This window comes from Xenopus laevis, chromosome 6S, assembly GCF_017654675.1.
Source record: "Xenopus laevis strain J_2021 chromosome 6S, Xenopus_laevis_v10.1, whole genome shotgun sequence".
Classification (NCBI taxonomy): Eukaryota; Metazoa; Chordata; class Amphibia; order Anura; family Pipidae; genus Xenopus; species Xenopus laevis.
The window spans coordinates 84,279,909-84,303,210 of NC_054382.1; the positions used below are offsets into that span (position 1 = coordinate 84,279,909).

A 23,302-nucleotide genomic window follows, 5' to 3' on the forward strand; every position below is an offset into this window, starting at 1 on the left:
CCTAGGATTCACGGTGCACGCAAACAAACCATACATGTTAGGTCACATGAACCAATTAACAGACAGAGTTCTGCCTTTTGCTTCCTCACTTCTTCCTGTTACAGTTAGAGTTGTAGCATTTCTGGTCAGGTGATCTCTGAGGCAGCACAGATCACAAAATGGTGGTTCATGGCAAGAGATGTAAAAGGGCAATATTTACTTAAATATATATACCAGTTTGGTAAGATTATTTAATATGCTACTTAATTTGATATAAACTTTCTGTTGCTTTAGTATTAATTTTGGGGGTTTAGTTTCCTTTACATGCCATTTATGAAATGGATGAATTGCCAACCCTGCTTACTAGTGCCACTCATGTCCCTAGAGCTACTTCTTGATGTTTTATAAAGTTGTAGCATTCTGGAAATTAAATATGCTTCTACCAATATCTAAATCTAGGATATGTGCCCTACTTATCAATAATGCATTATATTTTTTCCCATTCTTTAAAAAAAATTGTAGATATTAGTAGACAATATGTATAATTAGGCAGACATTAAGACAATAATAACAGCAGAGAAGGGTAAGAATATACTTTCACAGTCTCATGTAGCAGTGATTTTTTTGAGAATATGATTATTAGACTGGATTAAAATAAAATTAGGTTTGACAACATTTTAATAAGTTCCAAGTAATTTCCATGGTTAGGAGGCAGACCTTAAAGAACATCTGCATTGTATGTATATATATATAATACACAAAAGCCATGAATATCCTGTAAATTATATCCTTATAAACGGTGAGTAGTGATGTCATCAGTTATAAACGGTGAGTAGTGATGTAATTTCTGTCACATGACTCACTAAAATTTGTGTATTATAATAAATAAAGTACCCCCAGTTGTAAAATATGAGGATATTAGAAGTTACCTCGGAGTTCCATGACCTGTATAAAAACACTCGGCCTTCGGCCTCGTGTTTTTATATGGTCATGAAACTCCTCGGTAACTTATAATATCCTTATATTTTACAAGAGGGGGTACTTTATTCACTATATATATATATATATATATATATATATATATATATATAAATGTTTTTACATACAACTGAAATATGACTTGACAAGGAAATTATGACAGTTTTTATGTTTTGCTTTGCTTGCCTCTGACCCACAGGGCTGTTATAAAATAGTTTACATCTTCATTAATTTCCCAAATGATAGACAATCAACCCTAATACAAAATACTAAAAGTGCAATAGAATAAATTAAAGAGTTTGCAAGCACATTATACAAACATTACCCTTTATTTTACAGCAAAGGTCACATGAAGATTTGACTCACAGTTTCCTATGAAGTGATACTTATGAGTGAAAAGTTTTGTGTGGAAATGGATTTCCAACTATTGTACTTTTCTTCACACATTTTCTCATATATATCAAACAATTGCCCACATAGCAGCTACAAATATTTAAATTAAAAAATGTGTTACTGACAGATACTTGCACATGTAAAGCATGCTATCGTCCCAAATAAAACACCACAGTTTTGCCTGCATTGGAATAAAAATTACTGAATTATAGCAACAAAAATAGCTAAGAAAAAGTCACAAACTGCTGTACAAATATTTATTTTAAGGATGGGGCTTTGATACTGTTGGATACCCGCATAAATTTATTATAAATACTATGGGTGGGACATACTAAATTGATTATTTAGTATTATAGTACTTAAGATAGACTTCCAGTTTATATCTAATTTAAACAAAACTTTCAAAAGATTGGGCTAAAGAAGTCAATGTGTATCACCTCAATAAATTAATAAATGATGGGTTGCGCAGGGAAACATGATGCTGTACTGCAGCCTTTGTAAGTGTGTTATCGAATAAACTTCATTATCGAAAGAATAAAGCAAAAAATGTCCATGTCAGTCAAATTGCTGAAGGAAGTACCATGCAGATCTTGCAAGACATCTCTTCTTCATCCACATAACTATGCATTTCTCTGATGGGCAAAAGGGGGGGTAGAAATCTGTGACCTTTGTTCAAAAACTGTACATCAAATAGTACAAGAGTTTTGAAGAGAACTTGCCTTAAGTGTTTTTCCTTTAAATTCAGTTTATGCCAATTTCTTTATTCTCCTCAATAAACCTTGTGAATGGTCGATTGACTATAGACTCAGAGCCTACTTTGTCCAGATTAATTATAGGAGGGCTACTGCCAGTGCGTGTTCGGTCCATTCCACTTGAGATATTTCCTAATGTTGGTATAGCACTTCCACCCAAACTGACTGGAAGCTGTGGAATGCCTCCGTTCTGTATAACAGAAATCTCATTGTTTTTCATAGCTAGCCCATTTGTGATAGCAGCAGCATACTGATTCCAAAAGCCAGAGTCAACATTCATTGCTCGAGCTGCCAAATCTTTCTGAAACATCTCTGAAAACTTCAGAGCATCCCCACCTAGCAAAGCCATAGGGTTTTCAACAGATAGCCGACGACCACGTCTCGCAGGAGCATTATTCCACATGTGTGTTCCCATGTGAACCTATTGATACAAAACAAGAACACAGAAACATGAATTTAAGTAATTTCAAGACTAAATATATTTCAACAAGAGTTAACATGTTTTATTCGCAAACTAAAATGTATATGTTATGATTTAGATGTAGAAGTCATTAGGAAAAATTTAAAATTATTGTCCAGAAAGTAAACAAAAGCATAGCATAGAATTTTCCAGATGTTACAATACAGTTATCACAAAAAAATTGTCTAATACTTTACCGTGTAAATCAAACTAAAAACTTACATTTCTTGTTAAATGTAGGCAAATATTCTTGTAGCATTAACTTTTATTCAAAAGGTGGCCTGTGTCCTAATGAGAGCACCCCAGATTCTGCTATAAATGTCTTGTATTGATCAGTGTGTACCCTGGCAATGATTCCAACATAAGTGTGGGTATTTCAGCAAATATATATACTAATTATATATACTATATATAGTATCTAATATATATATACTATATATATAGAACAATGAAGCGTGCACACACCTATATGGGTCAATTGCCTGGGTACTAGATAAAAATTGGTAATTGATTTTCTGTACTCACAGAAAATGAATAAAAAAATATAGATATACTGTATATTTAGGGGCCATTTATACCTCTTAAAGGGCTTATTTTATTGATTAAAGAAAGAAAAATACACTTATTCGACTAACTTTTAAAAGCCTTGTTCACAAGAAAAAAGGGTAAAGTTTCAGTCTGAAATTCCAGACGCTATGGGAATTCCTATTAGCCAATTTCTACAAAAGAAAGAGTATACAAGCTACACAATAACAGCAGAAGTTGTTTTGAAAGTCTTTTTAGAAACGTGCAAGGCAGCATTCAGGGCATTAGCCATTTATCAAAAGCTTTTCATAATGCAGTGAATTAGCTGGACGTGTTAAAAATTAAATATATCTTCCAGCTCATAAACATTTCTTGCCCCACAATCGAAAGGACATATAAAATCTTTTAAGTCATCATTGTACAAATTGTGGCTTCTATACTTGTATACAAATCAGTTCTTCCAAATCAACAAATTATTTCACACTACTATAATGCCTTAGAGAAAACTCTGTTTGATACTACAAATACAAAATAAGCAAGTATTGATATAAAATGTTATAAAGACAACGCTAGATATGTTATAAAAAAAGAAACACCAAAATCTTGCCTACTATGAACCAAAATGTAAATGAGTAGCACTATATGCTATTTTTTTTATTTATCTAAATTATAATACTAAAAAATCAGGTACTTCAAATCCAAATGTTTAATTGTGTGTGTGTTTATATGTAACAGTATATGAAGCAGTTTTACCGATAAGTGAAAAAAAATTAAATTTGATGTGTATTTTCCATGTCACATATGTGTTTTATGTAGCACGATTCTGAAAACCAAAAACAATCTACAAGCAAGAGCAATACGTTACAACACTGACTTGTGAAGCTAATTTAGTCACTAAAAACTCAACTGCAGAATTATTTTACATTTTTAAGACCAGAAGCAGGCATGTAATTGTCATTACAAATAATATATTCTATATAATACTAGCAAAAGGGTAGTAACGAGCCATGTATTTATTTTTTCTTTCTTATAAATTTGAATCTATTTACAGATATGTATAGAGATGCATTATATAGTTTAGGCTTTCCTAAACTTATGTCCTAAAGTGTTACAGGATTGTAACTCAATGTACATAAACTTGTTGTAGTTTTTTGTGTGCATATTAGTACTGGTTAAGTATTTATTTGTGTCTTATTATCTATGAGTCTTACAGTGTTATATGCGTCAATGTCATAACTTGTATGGGCAGGTAAAAACACACAACTTAGAAGGTATATTCTTAACTCCTAAAATCCCCTAAATTATATATATATATATATATATATATATATATATATATATATATATATATATATATATATATATATATATATATATATATATATATATATATATATATATGCGTGTGTGTGTATATATATATATATATATATATGCGTTCAAGCTCTACAACAAGGTTAAAAACACTGTTATAGAGTAAATGTAAATGCATATATATGTCCAGTAATAGGATACCGCAACTTAAGCGGTACGAACCATTAATTTAAGGCTGAACTGACATTTCTGCTGGATCCCCAGGTTTTCTCAAAGTTGAGTAAGGATGGGGGATCTAGCTGAAAAGTGAGTTCTGTGCCACTTTAGTGCTACGTGAGCAATATTCTACAATTGGACTACACCCAGGTGCATTTTTCTTAGTTAAGACGTGAGTGCCTACATGAGTAGCAAGATTGCAAACCTTTTGACACAAAGTCTCACCCAAAGCAAATGTTTTTTTATTAAAAGGAAAATTTGAGTGCTAAGCTAATTTTTCAGCTGAAAGCATATAAAACATGTTAAGTCACACACACACACATCATGAAATGGCAATGACATATAGCAACAGTTTTAAAGTGGTAGACTTTACTAATCCCAATCCTTAGGTTTTCTTTTGTTAGACGGGAGAGAGTTCACCTTACCTTAAGATTCCCTTTTGTGGTAAATGCTCTACCACAGATTGTGCAGCCAAATGGCTTTTCACCAGTATGAATACGTTCATGTATCTGTAGTGCACTTGCTGAAGAGAAGGTCTTCCCACACGAATGACAGTTGTGTTGCTTTGGAGTTCGTCTAGGTGGGAGTGCCAGCATTGGAGTGATGCCTGGACTCATCGCTGTCTGTGGTGCAGCAGGAACCTGGATTCCAACTGGAAGGTGGGGACCTTCACCCAATGAGATAGGCTTGGTGTGACCGTTCACTTCCATTTTGATCATGACAGGCGCTGTGCTGGTGACCAGGCTAGTTGTGGTTTGGCTGGGACCTAGAGTAAAGTTGGGTTCAAATAACTGAGATGGGAGCTCTTTCAATTTGTGTGTCAGCAAGTGCTGTTTTAAATTACCCATAGTGGAACACCCACGTTTGCAGACTGTACAAATAAATGGCCGTTCTTTAGTATGGCTGCGGTAGTGAATTTCCAATGCACTCTTACAAGCAAAAGGCTTGCCACAGATATTACAAACAGTACTTTTAAACTTACCACGTTCTCTGCTCAGGAACAGGAGACTATAAGGAGCCTCTTCTTTGATGATTGGCCTCCCAGGGTTAGTGGATGTCAGATCCAGTACACCATCATTTTCAGGAGTAGGTATAGGGCTGTCAGGCTTTTCGGTTTTGAGTTGTATGACTGGTGGCTCTTCTTGACTACTTATAACTGGAGATTTAGATCTAATGCTTTCACTGTGACTATGTGCTGGTGACAAAACCTGCATAGATGAAGAGGATTCAGACATTGCTGGACTGCCTGCGCTCTGGCTTTCTAAGTCCCCAACAGCAAAATATGAATCATTGCTTAAATGATCGATTTCGCCAGATCCATTCTCTATGTTTTTTAAACCAATAAACTGCTGGGCAGTCATAACAGAGTCAATCATTTTCATCTGATTTTCTAAAGCAGCAATACTGGAAATGACATTAGGAGGTGAAGCAGGTGATGCTCCAGAGTATGGTATGAGTGGCTTAGATGAGTCACTTGGGGTGTCCTTTAAGTCTAGATCATCTTCTAATGAATTGTCATCAAAATCATCATCATAGTCACTCATTGTTTCAAGATTCTTTTCATCATAGGAAAGTTCCGAGTCCATTGCATCTTGGAAGCCCTCTGGTAATGGGGTGTTTGGAATCTGCCCACCCATGTGCATACGAATATGCTGTTGCAGAACCACAGCATTCGTAAATTTTTTCTGACAAATGGGACATGAATGTTGAACCCTCAGTGGAGGCTTTGCCCTATGAACACCAAAATGTGTTTTCAAATTGCCTTTAGTAGTAAAGGCACGTCCACAAACTTTGCATTTAAATGGCCTTTCCCCTGTATGTGTTCTGTAATGCATCTTGAGAGCACTGTGACAGCTAAGTACTCTGTGACAAATGACACATTGATTTGGATCTGTCATCTTTTTATCAATGTTTTCAACTAATTGTTGCAATTTTGAGGTTTCTGATGTTTGCATAGATTCCAGTAGACCACCAAATGGAAACTTAGCCTTGAATTGGTCAGACATGGGAGGAAGCACAGAGTTTGAGTGGCTTGTTGAAACGCTGGAATCTGTAACTGTAGGAACAGGAGTAGTGACAGGTGAAGATATCTGTACATTTACAGGCTGTTCACCTACTCTTGTAGAGGAAGAAGGCTGAACAATAGGTTCTTGTTTAGGAGTAATAGTTCTTGTCTGTTCTGGTTGCGAAGATTCTGAAGATGCTTGTATGCAGGGTTCAGAATTATTTATGTTAGGAGATAATGAGTTGCATTCACTAGAAGCAGGAGATGGCCTTTGGGGGGATTGATTACTTGGTGTAATGCTTGGAGAATCATTATAGTTATTTACACCAGGTATTGTGGGAGGAAGCTGCAATCCAATTGTGGTTGGAATAGTTGATAACACAGGCTTACTATCTAACCATGTTGTGACTGGTTTCTCAGGAGGAAAAGTCATTCCATATGGAATTCCAGAGCTAGTGGGAACATTGTCGAGGTATTCTGGAACAGGGTATGGATTCATCTGAATGTGGGGATATTTTTCTTTGTGTCTCTGAAAATGAACCTTTAGGTTTCCTTTTGTGGAAAAACGATTTCCACATATATTACATTTGAATGGTCTTTCTCCAGTATGAGAACGTAAATGGATTTGTAATGCACTATCACTTCCAAAGACCTTGGCACAAAACCTACATTTATGTTTAAAGAATGGATCCTCAGAGGTTGTCTTGGTCTCAAATACTGACACATTTGGTGGCTTTCCCTTACGGTGCTTCATAAGTGCAGAGAGAGGGTCTAATGCATTAGCTGTTGCAGCAATGCTGACAAGAGGATTGGGGAAGATCACACTATTTGATGAACTCTGAGGTAGAAGTGGACTTGGCAAACTGGAAGATGAATTTAGGATATTTCCATGTCCTAGAGATGGGGGTGTTGAGGAGCTCTGTGGATGGGTTGGATTACTTGTAGAATTGGACAAAGAACAATGGGCTGCTGAAGTTGCTTTACTATTTGCTGACAATGATGTGGTGGATTCTGTTGGTGCAGATGATACAGGACATGGTATATTTGGGGTACTTGCCCCAGAGGGAGGCTGTGACATATGCTGTGGATTTTCAAACAAAGGGAGCTGACCACTATTTGCTGGTCCTGAAAGAGTGGGAGGGACTACTGAGGTTAACTGTAGGGTAGAGTGTGCAGCAAAACCCTGCAACTGATTGGAAGCAGGGATTGGAACATTTTGGGATGGAACTGTCGGATTTAAGGGAGGCCGTAATGGCTGCCGGTTCATCAGTGCAACTTGACTACGTATCTGTTCTATGAGTTGCAGCTGGTGAATTTGCTGCTGTTGTAATGCCATCAACTGTTCTAAAATCATTGGAATTGCCATTGCAGTTGCCGCATTTGCACCCCCCACACATCGTGCATTTTGTGAAAATTGTGCAACTGCCACTGTAGTACTTTGCAGAGTCTCTAAGGTAACATTAGTGTTTGGCATGTTATAATTAGTTATGGAAGATGGTTCAGGAATCTGAGGTAGAAGAGTAGAAGAGTCTGAAGCTTCTTGACTTGGGTAGTTTTTTTCTTCTGTGATTTCAACCTCCATGGGTTCCTCTTCCTTTTCAGTATCTTTTATGTCACAGGTGTCATTATTTTCTACCTGGATATTTTCCTCTGCAGTCTCACTTTCTGCGTGATTACTGGGAGAACCTGCAGGAGAGGGTTCTGGAACCTCTTCTGTAACTGGTGCTGCTAAATCATCATTCACAATTAGAACAAGAGGGTTTTTAGTGCATGTCTTCTTGTGATCTAAGAAATCAGTCCACTTGAAGAATTCAGCACAGCATTTTTCACAAACATTAGTTTCTTCGCTTCCACTTCGACTTTCATTCCCACTGTCACAATCATCGGGTCCTTCCGCAGCTGCTGCTAAAAGCAAATGAAAAGACTATATTAGCTTTAAAACCAAATGACAGATGGCTACATTTGAAAATTTTGCACAAGTAAAATCAATACTTTTTATTTCTTACAAATTACCCCACTTGAACAATTTTCAAGCCCAACATAAGTAGTCTATGGCTTCTTCTACCTAGCTAATAATTTTCTTTGCGCAATCCATCAAATTATGAGGCTCTATCAATTGTGGATACTGCTTCTTAATGAAATTCCATAGAAGCCATTGATTTCCAATATTTTCATACAATTCACAGCAACCTTGTCTGTTGCGTACAAATCAGGCTTTTGATGGGCTCATTAGGATTCCCCTTTAGCATCGAGCTTCCTAATTTCCAGCAAAATTAGAGATGCCTTTGCCAGTTCAGTTAACATTGCTAAACTAATCTGTAACCTTTCAAAGTTCAGTCAGCACCTGACAAAATCAAATGAAGCAATTGTAGTCTTATACACTGAGTTTCAAGCAAGTTGATATGACCATTATATAAAAATGGAGTGATATTTGGTAAATTTTGTTTTAAATACTCCAGTTCTGTCGCATTGTTCAGATGCAGCTGAATAGTAAGAAATGATAACTGTTGTATTAATATTTGAACGCATCACAGGACTCTTATCATAAATACACTTGTCCCATATTTTAATTATTTAAATAGTTATTTAAATGTAATGTTACCATTGTGTTTGAAACCGTTTTTCAAGAACACTATTAAAATAATAACTGCTTTCAAAATCGAAATTAAAAAGTTTGATTCTCCAAAAAAGTTAAAAACCTGTTTCTAACTACTAAAATTACAAATCATAGGTGCTAGCTGTCAAGTTTGGAATTATATATTAAAACTAAATTTTTACTGACATTTTTAATGTAAGTGTGTTATGGGGAGATACAATTTTGTACCTATTTCAATCTATTCTTTAAGATAGACTTTGTAAATTATATGCTTGCGCCACTGTAGAAAACCCACTAATTGGTTACACATGTTTAATTACTGTTGTAGGCAGTCACTTCCTCTGACTTGCGTTACCCTCTTGTGCTGAATGACAAGCATGTTTAATGAACAGAATTCTAATTCACACCTGATCAAATAAATAGCTATACTGAAATAAACATATAATACCATTTCAAACACCTTTAACTTGGTAAGTGGTTATGTATTTTTTAAGGCTGCATGTACACGAATTACTATTAATTTAAAACTGCCTGTATATATGCGTAGAAAAAACATAGAAAAGAAATAATGATGTCATTAGCACTAATCTTTTACAGTAGAGTGTTATATCAAAATATTGCTGCAGCATTATAGTATACAATAATATAATTACATTTCTTTTAAGTATAACATCCAACATTTCTCAATAGATATATTTGATTTCAATTTAAAAACCATGTGTTAATTAATAAATTAATTAATTAGGTTAAACCTGTTAAATGAGATTATCACTGAATTTGTTATATTTAACTCATAATGGAATATAAGAATTGAAAACCAATGAATGTGCATTTAAAAATCAATATGCACTATTATGATCAAATATGTTGCTGTAGTTAGGGTAAATATTTTTAATGTATAACACATTTTCTGCTGGCAAGTTTTTATAAAAGAAATATATTCTTCTTACAAACTTTGTACACTATAGCAGATAATCTGAAATTGTGCTGAAAATGCACCAAAGAGATTCTGATTGTATAAAGTTAAAGGTATAAATCACTTAATCACCTCTATAATAGAATGTATGTCTATTATAACCATTACAAAGCCTACCGTAAAGTAACAAAAGCAGATAAAAAAAAATCAGTATATAATGTCACAGAAAAAAGTGTAGCTAAACCTTTTGCCTGTTTGATATCCTGATTTCTGAAAAACATACTTGCTAAAATTATGCAACATTCATTTGTCATTTTTTTAAATATTAAAAAAATATATAATTTTGCTTATAGTGGCCAAATATATGTATGAGCTCAAAACCAGTTCTAAGTACTAGAACAAAATAAAAATAAAGAACTTTAAACATATATCACTCTTAATTGCACCTTTATTTCACACAATGCTGCACTATTTTTTGCAATGTTAATCACCTTGATGTTAATAAAATAACAATATTTGTGTGAAAAGAATCAGCCAAATTGTACTTGATAAAAGCAAAGGTGGCCAAAGGTCACATCACAAGTTTAGCCTTAACAAGCTATTGGATGCAAAAGATTAAATCAAAATCATGCTTTTGCATGCATTATTACAACCATCCTGGAGAACAACTGTTTTGATATTTTCTAATTTTTATGTTTGTGATCTACCACATTTTAACTTTTATGTCTGGTTTAAAAAAATACGCAAGACACGTCATTCCTTTTTTTATAGGAACACTGGAAGCTATCAAACTGTAGCATATATTCTTGGTAAATTATAATCTACATGCACATCTTTGAGCCCTGTCATTCACAATTTCAGATGTCTTAATTCTAGCTGTGAAAACATAAGCCGCATAAGTATGACTGCAGACAAATGTTTCCATTTCACCAGGACAACATAAAAAAGGTTTTTGTTTTAAATGAAAAACGACATAGCATAGGGCAGCTTTCTGTAACGATATTACACATTATAGATTACAGCTCATATACTACTGCTTTAAGATTAATTATTATAATAAACAGATAATCACGCAGCACACACTTACACAGAATAAGTAATTTACATGATAGCTAATCACTGACATAAAGGTTAGTAATAGCTATTCTAACTGGAATAGTCTGTGCTAATTTTAAATTACAGTTATAGGCTGCTTCCAGTTATTATTATTATGTATGTGTGATAATTCTGCGTTATGCCAGATTCCTTTTGATAATAGCATTTAAAGCTAAATTTAAGAAATCAAACATATTCCATCACACCTCTGTCAGTTCAAAAGATTTTATCTTCTGCAATATTCGTCATTACAAAAAAAAGTAGTGTCACACCAATTTTGAATGTGTGGGAATTCAAGTTACTAAAAAGAAAAATCTAATTAAGTATCTGATTATGTAATGTTTTAAATCTAAATCTCACCTAAGAATTGATCAACATCTAATCCTGATCCACTGGAAAATGTCCCGTCCTATACACCTGCCACTTACAGAGGAAGCTTAAGCTCTGTTCTCTTGATATGGAGTAAACTCTGTTGTGTGCAGTTTAGTTCAAGGTTGTGCTTTTCCTTTGTGCAGAACCTCTTCACAGTTGTATGCAGTGTTTATGAGAAGAAATTTAAATGTATACATAGTTTATATGATTTGTGGTAAGAAACATTAATGTTTCAATGTCATAAAACATCCATTGCATAAATATCATCATTGTCACTATGTCAGTAATCACAATTACATATCTGTCCCAACAAAACATATTTTATTTTTTGTCTGCTTCAGTAGGAGATTTGGGTGCAATCTGTTTGGCTAGTACCTTATGGCATGAGGGGGGAATAACTGTATTTATAATAACATAAAATCTTATTTCTTTTTTTTTTTATTGAAAGACAACCCAAAGACTATATTTGGTTTGCTAAATCTTTATGGAGTGGCTACATAATGCCGGCTTACCTTTTACATTTATAATCCATCAACATTTAGATGTATTGCAGTGGAATGGTGTATCACTAGATAAACATATACTGTATAGCATATGTTCCTCTACATTCCCAAAATAAAAACACAGCAACTCAGTTATAAAAAAAAAAATCTTAATAATAATGATGCATGTTTTGTGTAGCACTGTTGTTAACTGCCCCCCATTATCATGAACAACTAAGCAATAGCAAATTCTGCTGTGCGTGTACAGCTACATCACATGAAGATAAGAATTAAAGGAACAGACTCAGAATTGGAATGCATGTACAGTACAGGCTGAGTGAAGACATAGCTTCTTTTATAAGGCCAGGTGACATAAAACAATTCTGAAGCCACAAAATGGTTTTCCTTTTAGCTCTGTGGAATTTAAGAGAGAAAAAAGTTCAAGGCATTTGTTTTCTTGCAAATTAATTCTTTTTAACTCTTTATGATCCTGCGATTCCCATAAAGGAAGATGAATAATCACATACAGAGGCCAAGCTGTGAAACAGGAGGAGACAAATAGAGACCCCTACTGTGTTCAACAATGTAGAAGAAATTCCAGACTCAATAGAATTTTTTGCCCTCTTTCAAACTAAACAATGCCTGTCAACATGACAGTGAACAGTGGAGGGCACTATTACTATGCAGAATGTTATGGATCTAGTATATTTAGATTAATCTATTCAGTGGCCTAAATCTCAGAATTTGTTAAGTAACAACCACCTGTGGTATATTCACCAACTGTCTTCTGCTTTTTTTAACATTTGCAGTTTGTAATCATGAAAGCAATCCATTAGCTACTTAAACACCGTGCAAGTAAACAGAAGCTTAGCCATGGACAATATCATTAGAGAATACAGAGACTTATAAGAAGCAGATTTTACAGTTTAGGAATTAATTTCTCTGTGTTTAATGTGTGTGTGTGTGTGTGTGTGTGTGTGTGTGTGTGTATATGTATGTATATATATATATTATATATGTGCAGTTTAACTTTTACTTACATTATTAATAAAAATGCATTACAGTTGAATATAATGTTTATATCCAAACCATCAAATATATTAAGATAAAACATTTTGCAAGCAAAATGATGACTAATTAGTCTCAGTATTTGGCAGTATAAAATATAAATAACAGATTCAGTTTGTGTATTTTTATATTTAAGTAAAGATATTTAAACACTTTCGAAGAATAGATATTATATAACTAGACCTTCTACATTAAGAGGATTGAATTGTATTAATTTGTTTAGAATCTCTGTAAACATATCTTTCTTAAATATAGGCTGTTAATTTAATCTATTCACATTTTTCATATATGTATTATGAAAATAATACATTATTATATACATTATATATATTATTTTATTAATAGTTCAAAAAGCGAAAAAAATACATTGTGATTTTAAGGCATACTTAGTAAAATGGATGATCTAGTTTATCATAATTTAAAATAAAAAAAAATTAACACAACAATTTAAACAATTTTCTATTTGAACTTTCAGAAATGCATCTTTATGTAAAGAAAAACAAATACATTTGCATTAGCCAAAATAAAGAGGCTAACGCCCATTATCTTTCTGACAAGTCAACTAGTTCCTTTTCTTATAATGAAATGGTGTGATTTCAAGTGTATGTCTTTATGTGTGCTTGTGTAAAATACACTAGCAATTTTGGGGGAAATGGGCAAATGGTTGTGTAATTTATCTTCACTTGAATAAGACAAATACAGACAAAAGAATAAGACTTATGCCGAATTAGAGTCTTGAAACTTTTTCTCGAAATGCAGAAAAGAATCCTGATCGTGAGACAGAAATACACAGAAGATAATATTTCCCTGCATTAACACTTTAGCTTAAGAAGATCAGTAGCTGCTAATCTCTATAGCATGTACGAAACATGTGGAGATCTCTAGGTAACACTCAAATCTAGTGTTAACACTTAACATAACAGAAGTAACCATGCTGCCAAGGTCAACTGCACAGATGTACTAATTGTATTATGAGCTTGACATCTAGCGGCCACCCCTGGCAGGGCAAAACAGGCAAAGGTTAAATCAGCCAGCCTTGTCAAAGCACTTCTAAACACCCACCCTCAGGGACAAGCCATTGGAAACCTGTTGGTACTTCATGCAGTCCCACCTTTTTAATGTCTCCAAACAAAATGAATCTCTAGTGTGGGCATTAATGGTTTAAAATAGCAGCCTAATAGGCTATTTTAAACAATTTAAACTGGGCTGCATCATCCAAGACATGTAAAGCTAGAAACAGGCAACTGTTCTTATGTTTTAAAATATATTTCAATTTTGTACTGTGTATTTATCACCACATCTAAATAGCAACCATATATAAATAACCAAAAAAATGTACGTGTGAACTCGTGTAAAATCACAAAAGAACTTACATGGCTTGCGAGTGTTCCCACTTATTGAAATGATTTGCCTGCATTTATTTAGAAGTGTACCCAAATATCCCTTCTTAATAAAATCAGTAAATTACCCAAAAAAAAACAATTATAATAATTGTTTGCCTTGCAATGTGTTTAACATGTTCTACCTGAAAATATTCAAAACTACCTTTGTGTGTTAAGATGTTACACAGGAGCCTTTGTTTACTCCTTTTTTGATGTTAGGATTTTAGATACAGCTCTTTAAAGTGGAAATAAAATAATCTTCTGGTCATCGTATGATCAACAGGAGGACAGGAGAAGGATTAGACAAAATGATAAGGAAACCTGACCCACTTTGGGTTTAACTATTTAACTTCCCAATATCTGCATCCTATATCTGAATAGGTTGATGGGTGCTTAGAAGATAAATGTTTGTGGAAAACATATACATCTGCATTTTTTGTTAGGGTCAATGATTTTAAGTATTTATAAACAATCAAAAATCTTATTTAGCTGTGTAATTAAATTATTTTTGTGTATAATGTTGACTAAAACTGCAGCATAAACAAATATATATATTATAAGGTGCCAATGTGCTATTTACATTAAATGCCTTTAAAATATCTGATGTATGTAATAGTCCACACATACTGTTGATATTTATTTACGTTAATATTACAGTGCTTATAGTGTGTTTGTGAGGATAGATAGACAGATAGATGTGTGTGTCTGTGTGTATATGAATAGATATATATAGATATGCTATTTTAATTAAATGTAATAATAATTTGCAATAGATGCTTCAAAAATGCAATTATGAACCAGTATAATTTAAAATTCAAATCCTTGGTTTTATTATTGTATTTCCTTTTCTGAAGTGAGCATTTAATCTTAATTTCATAACCAAAGATTGGTAAACTGTGTAGACAAATACACCTGTGATCAAGCAGACCTAATGGAAACCTTTTTTTTATCATAAAAACATAATCTGAATTTTTCTAATATCAATTCAATTACATCTGATATCTTTGGAATAGTAAGATGTTATATATGTGTAGGTAGTGGACTCAACAAAATGAAAAATTGACGGGAAGATATATATATATATATATACATATATGCTTATATATATATATATGCGAGTGTGTGTACATATATATATATATATATCTAAAGAGAGAGGACAGATTAATAGCTAGATAGATAAATATACTGTATATTAGGCATACACACTAGTCTGGTATAATTTATTTAACGATTTATAAATTATTTTCCGTCATATTTAACAAATTTAAGATGTACAACAGAGAGAAACATCACCAACTACAACTTAAAGCTTGTCTGGCAATTAAACCAAATCCAGTTTCATTAAAGAATACCTTTTACATGCACCTAAATGTGCACGGCCTCTTCACTGGTTTAATGGTGAGGTTACATTATACAGATAAATGTTCCGCTGAAGGTTTCAACAGTTTATATCAACAGGGCATTTCCAAAGCAATCTTACAAAAAAAGAAAGGAAGCTGAAAATGCAGGTATTGCTAAATATCGTTTTTAGTAGCTGGATCTGACAACACAGATTGTAATTGTGAGAGAGGCTTTTAACATTGTTACAACTACGTTTTTTTTTAATAAATTTCGAGGTTGCTGTGGAAATGTGATTTGAGTTCTTCCCAAGCCACAATAATCGAGCTGTAAAAGTCCTCACTAGGATGCAATGTAACCCTATGGATTTCTCACTCTTCAGAAATAAAACCAATCATTTGATGGTGTAGTCGTTGAGTAGAATACAAAACAAACCAAAAGTGAAAAATGCTATGAGAAGAAGTAAACAAAAAAATATTTCCATGACACAAAAAAACCTCCTGTGCTTTAATATACACACCATATGCAAGCGTTTTTTTTTAGCATATCTCCTGTTCTAATCTCCTGTGTCACAGCCACACAGATAAGATTCCTCATAAAGCAGCTTCCAAGAATCATACTTTCTTCCACAAATCCAGGAAACTATTGTGAAGCCTGACAATGACATGTTGCTGTTTAATGGAATGAAAGAAAGCATCTGGAAACTACCGCTTCAAAACCCATGAAGCAAGGCCTTCCTTCCACGGCACCCCACAATTAAATACATTAACAAAGGCTGAGCAGGACACTTTATTACAGAAAGCTGCCCAGGTTTAATTTGTGCATTACCAAAAGGGATCATTAGCCCACCAAAATAAATACTGTCTGCAGCAACTCAGCAATGACCAAAATGTTTAACGTGTGGCTCACTGAAAAAGCACAATCAAGTCCTTGCAAAATCAGAATCATATATAATATTATATATAATTGTATTTATTATCTATTAATATAATAGATATCTGGCTGGTCTGGCACAAATTGCTGCATGTGTGAAATCCAATGCACTATTCGCTCATATGTAATAAACAAAGATGTCTCAGTCTGCGAGTTGAAATGTAAAAGGATAAGATGTGGTTTTGATGGACATGTACATGTTGTGGGACACAGAGCCCAGCTATGGATATGCACCAGAGCACTCTGTGAGAAACATGGAAACTCCTCCGTTGCTCAATGGGTTTAGAAAAGCACAAAAGTTGAATGTTACTAAATACAAATAACTGTGAGTGACATGGGAGTGAAAGGAAAGGACAGCACCCCAAGCAACTTTCTATGTGCTAAAGTGATGAAGGTGTTGACAGCGCATGGTGCTAGCAGGCAGGGGAGTGTGTCTGTCTATGTTACAGGGAACAAATGTTCCAGTAACAGTAACCCATGCTCCTCTCTCTCTCTCTGCCTCCATAAATTTCAGCCTCCCTATTGAACACTCTACCCTACACACATGGTGCAAAGCTCTCTCACCTTTGGTTGAAGCTGGGTGAAGCTCCCCGGCGCTGACGGCTGATGAACTCATTTGTGGTACCTGTTCTCCTCGTGTATGTGTGTGTGTGTGCAGTGTCCCTCAGCAGAGACGTCTCCGGAAGTCTTTTCCAATCTCCCTCCATTCCCAAACAAGATCAGCAAAGCCTCCTCCTCCTCCCTCTCCCCCCCCCCAGCCTGTCCCATAGTCCTGTCCTGCAGTAGCTGAACGGTAGAAACAACCTCCCGCTGCTAACAGGAACTTTCAGCTTGGCCTCTCTTCAGTCTCCCCTAAGCTCTCCAGCCAGGCAGGGTCAGTGTGCAGCTAGAGATTGCTCTCCCCTTCCCACTAACCTATAGCCCCACACACAGCCCCACAATACACTGAACTTGCACTGTCCTTGCACACTCTCTGCCTGACTCTCCTTTTGTCTGCTCTTATGGTTGCCACCTTTTCTGCAAAAAAATACCAGCCTTCCTATATATTTATCTTTTTTCCCTATTAATAACATTGGGATCAACCATCATTTTTACCGGCCAGGCCTGTAAAATACTGGCCATGTGGCAACCCTACTTGGAGCAGGGAACAGAAGCAGACAGGACATGGAGCAGGCTGCTCTGCAGGTGCAAATATTGGTGTAACTAGATATTACTGGGCCCCACAGTAGATTATTTTTGCAGGTCCCAGGTTGACCAGTTTTACCAATATTTATTTAAATTGTATATGAATTAGGACCTCATGGGGCCCCTATACCCCCTGCTCTCTCTGCTTCCTCTATAGTTACTCCCCTGGGTGCAAACTAGTGTGAAACTTTTCTCCAAGATCAGTACACAACAACTACTTTCCTACAGACAGAGAAGAATAAATGCAATGAGTGCGGCTCAGAAGGAGTTTGTGGAGCAGCAGCAGCAGCAGCGAGTGGGATAGAGAGAGTGACAGGCGCAGGACAGCTCAAGTGAGGGAGATGGAGGGGGGGAATGGCATGTTAGCGCTTAGATGGCAATAATAGGGATAATAGTGGGTAGGCAGGACCCCCCCTCCCCTTACCGTTGTTAGGGTTCCCCTCAGTCGTGATGCCCTCCTCTGATTTCAGATGCTGGGGCTTGGCTTGCTTTCTCCGAGACATGCTGCCGCCGCCGCTGGGAACTCAGAGTCCTCTCTGCTTTTTTGCAGATACATCAGTGGCAAATAATAAGAAAAAAAAAATGTTCACAAATAGTCGAGTTGCAAAATGAGGGCAAATGAAGCGGTGTCGGTGCGGCGCGGATTGCGCATGTCGGTAACTAATTGTGATGGTGAATAATACATGGCGATTAGTGGCGGGGGTGAGAGGGGATTGGCTCGGGGCCAGCGGACACAGACTTCATATGGAAATGAGGGACGGCCTCAAGCAATTAGCCGCCTCACTCCGCCAAATGCTCTGGTTTGTTTGCACCGAGCGGCACAGCAGAGGCCCCCGCCCGCCCGCCGGGCTACACTTCTTCTGGGAGCCCGAGAAGAGAACATGTCACTGTAGGGAAGGTCATGTGCTGCTCATCTCCTCTTTGCTTGGCCGATGAATGTTATTCTCCACCCCCAAACTTTAGATATCGGGGCTGTGCTCTTTGACCCTTTGGCGGCCTCTCAGTGTCCCCGCGCTCCCGGCAGTGCCATTGGACTTGGTTGGAGAGTGGAGCTCGGAAAGTTTCTTGCTCCTTCTACTTGCAGCTTCCTCCCCTTCTCTTTTTCTCTCTCTTTTAATTACACTTATTTTCTCCTTTCCATGTACACGACCTTGCCCGGTGATTCCTTTCACCTTCCCTTGTGTTTTTGGCTGTGTATCTGATTTGCTGCACTCCAGGAGCCACTGACACTGACTGGCTGCTTTAGTGAGAGAGTCCCAGTGAGTGCTGCCAGCTGGTACCTGGGTGCGATACGGAGGGACTGTACGATCGGCGCTCAGAGGGGAACTTCACAAGAAGTTTAGGCATTGACTGCTGTAAGCACCGTGTTTGCTCTCGGTTTACCCCCCTTTGCTTTCAGAGGATGTAACAGCCGTAGCGAATGGGATCAGATAGCGCGCCGCTTGGTACACAGTAAGGGAATTCAGCACCGGTCGCTGGGTTATTCCACTTGACGTGAACTTGCTGGGAGTTAAGCTGCAGTGCAGAAGTGGCTTAATGAGTATTCCGCGCCTGATGCTGCTGCTCTTGTTATCTCTTCCCCCCTGTCCCAGTGAGACCTTCCCCAGCAGACTCTCCTGACCGTAGAATGGGCAGCGCGCACACTGCTCCTCGCACAGACCTTCTCTTTCCCCTGTCACGGGAGGGGGTGGGCCGGAGCGGTTTATGCTGTGGGTGGTGGAGTTGATGGGAGGGGTGCCGGGTTAAGGGGGGAAAAAAAGTCGCAGCACTTGTTCGTTGAGCAGCACACCCTCTCCTTCACGCGCGTACATGGGGGGCGTATGTCAGCTATTCATAGTGGCTCTTAGACGATTTCCCAGCTACTAACATGAGCCATGTGCTACTCGCGGCCGGTGTCTCACACCCATTTCATATGAACTTGTCTCGCTGCCAGTACATCACTGTACAGACTGTGGGAGCTTCTTCTCGTCCAATCCGGAGAGGAGGGGCTGCTTGGGGATAGGAAAGCGGAGAAGGCAGCACAGACGCCAGGATCATGTAGCACGTACTCTCTGTGGCCCTCTCCCAGCGCTGATGCTACTGAGCCTGCTCCCCAGTGCCGACCCCTATGTGCTGCTATTCCCTGCGGGGCATCTGAGTCCTTTTTTAGGTATAGGCGTGTTAAACTAGAATCATTTTATACAGAAACGTGTGTGTGGAAAAGCAACTGAATGGCAAAACTGGGCAGATTTTGGGCACTTCTAAAATTCCAAAATTGGGCGAAAGCTTCTAGTGTTGTCCCTACTGCGCTAAAATTTTAGCTTCTGTGCACAGGACCGTCATGTTCCCGCTGCTAGTCCGACCCCTGTCCTCCCCCCACTGCTAGTCCGACCCCTGTCCTCCCCCCACTGCTAGTCCGACCCTGTCATCCCCTGTCCGACCTCTTCCGTGTTCACTTTGGCTCAGTTTCATTTTTACTCTGGAAATCCTACTATTGCCCTTGTAATAAACACAAGCCCGCTCTAGTTTTGCCCGAGCCATCCACCCTTGTTGCCAGCATTTGTTAATGTATCACTATATAATTTATATGTAACACTTATTAATTGCAAACAGGTATATCGGCTGTAATCGCTTTATAGAGAAGACTGTCTTTGCTCATTTGCTATGATTGATGGCTTAGAGGGGATCCTAAACTTTTACTCGTGTCCTAAGGTCAAGTACTTGGTGCTGATTGCACTTCCCTCCACTTCTCTTCCTTCTGTCCATCAGCAGATCCCGACCGAGACGATGCAAAGATCTCCAGCAGGCACGAGAAATCACATCTATTTGTTACATTTGTTTCCTAGATTCCGATGGAAATCAGGAGGAAACCATTGTGTCAACTCTTTCGATTAGTTTATATCGTGCGCCTCATTTATGTAACATTGTTACATTGTTACATATTCGTTTGATTTTTTTTAAACATTATTATTTTGGCAAGAATGTAACTTTCATGTTGGTTGTTTGTAGATTTAGTTAAATTAAACAAATACATTCAGACAGTTGTAGTATCTCTATCTAATTTGATATTACTGAAATACATATACATGTCAAAATTAAAGAAATGTAAATGCGTATGTATTATGTGTCTGTATATATATATATATATATATATATATATATATATATATATATATATATATATATATATATATATATATATATATATATATATATATATATATATATATATGCACACACACACATATACATAGATATAGACAGATACGCACACAATACACATACGCACACTTACTCATGCGCATCTTCATGAACAATTTTATTTATGAAAACTTCGTGTTCTTAATGTACTGGATTAACCCAGTGTCAGTAATTACACAGTATAGACTTAATGCGGGCGCAACTTCTATAAGTCATGTTATACCCTCTAAAAATGCTGCGTCTGGGAGAGGGAACTGTGGGAAAAATAAATCGCAGAGCGCAGGAGATTGGTCGCATTCCTTTCAATCCAGCTGCAGCAGCTAGGTGACTTCTTTTGAGGCAGACTCTGCAGAGAGTGAGCCCAGGTCTTCGCTTTAGTGGGTTAAAGCTGCGATGAGCAGAATTGTTTTTAATTGACTTACATGTAAGGGAACTGTTACAATAAAGGTCAGGATATAATGTAGGCTCAGCAAAAAAACAAAAAAAGGTGTATCAAGCACTCTCTGTCACAATAACATGTGCAGGGCACAATCCACTCGTAATTCTCTGTGTAATAATGTTTTTTACATTTAAACGGTGGGATTGAGATTATATATATATATATATATATATATATATATATATATATATATATATATATATATACACAAACACACACATATACATAATCTATCTCTGTGTATCTTGGAATATATATATATATGTATAATACACTTACACACACAGGTATGACATGCTGTTACTACCCACACAAAATCCATTGCAATCAGTGTCACACACACACACACACACATATCATTCACATTCTGAATACCTACACAGCTCTGCTGAAAAGAAAGTTGACTTTCCTCCCTATAATTACATCTAATTTGTCCATTATCTTTCTCTCGCATTGTTGTTTGCAGGGTAAGGAGAGACACGTTATTATTTTGTCTGCCTGGTAATATTATTTGCAAATGACTACTGTATTTTGTACATTAGCTGAACATATAATTACGTATTTGCTGTAATTCGTGTAATCTATTTAAATATTCCATAAAGCCTATATTGCACGATTCCTTGGGCAGGGGGGAGAGAGATGGGGAGCTTTGGGTTACTGTCATTTATTAAAAAGTGCACTTTTCCCGTTAATAAAAAGCGTGTAATTTCATTCAAAAGATGTCCTGCAAAAAGGAATATTAGAAATTTGCCGTTTGGTGCTTCAACTTTCTAAGGCAACGGGACTCAGCAGTTCAACCTTGTCACATTCAGGCAACGCTCCAAAAATCTGCACTCACTATCCCCTAATTTGTCCTGAGAAGAGCACACGTATTACAATATTATTATTATTATTATTATTATTATTATTGGATGGGGGTGGGGGTTACTAACGCCAGCTGCCATTCTGCACTAATCACCATGATAAATGTTTCAATCAGAGGCAAATGTATCCTTGCATTGCCCCAGCCTTACCCAAACTGCATGTCAAATGGCAAAGACGCCGCGATTTCTCTTCTGACAATATTATATGTAAGAGCAACTTTTTCTCTGCACAAGTATCTCAAAGTTGTGTGCATGTATAAACATATTAAATGGATTATACATAAGGTCAATATCACAGTTATAAAGAGCAGCAATGTCATGCAAATATTGCCTTGGGATTTAAGATTTTTATTAATTCTCTTGTGAACGATCGCAACAAAATCTGCGACTGTAGGCAAATTGACTACAGTGCAAAAATCTGCCCTCTCTATATATAGGAAGGCAATTATATATATATGTGTATATGTATATATATATTTGCACATAAGGATTAAGCTGGATCACTTTTATATTTGTCTGAAATTAATTCGTTTGTAAGACAAGCCCAGAAGCATTGCATCGATTGGCATTAGGGTACAACAAAAGGATCCAGATGATAGAAGCAAGTGTCTATCCTGCCCAGAAAGTGCTCCTACTCATTTAAACGCCTTTAAGAAGGTGTGTCAGGAACACCCCATTTGGAGTGGTCTATAACCCACCTTCTTATTGGATTACAAGTGTACTGGTCTATGGTCAGAGGAGTATATATATATATATATATATATATATATATATATATATATATATATATATATATCGTCATAGATTTAAAAAAAAAAAAAAAAAAAT

The 23,302-nt window shown here is 36.4% G+C and overlaps 1 protein-coding gene across 6 annotated transcripts; it reads right to left on the minus strand.

Moving 5' to 3' along the window:
• Positions 1-1,265: 1,265 nt before the first annotated feature.
• sall3.S (spalt-like transcription factor 3 S homeolog) lies at positions 1,266-19,655 on the minus strand. 6 transcript variants are annotated; one of them, NM_001096793.1, is given in 4 exon segments: positions 1,266-2,523; positions 5,043-5,383; positions 5,600-8,527; positions 18,417-18,547. In NM_001096793.1, coding segments are annotated over 4 exon segments (3,780 nt in total). In that variant the 5' UTR covers positions 18,496-18,547; the 3' UTR covers positions 1,266-2,091.
• Positions 19,656-23,302: the final 3,647 nt, after the last annotated feature.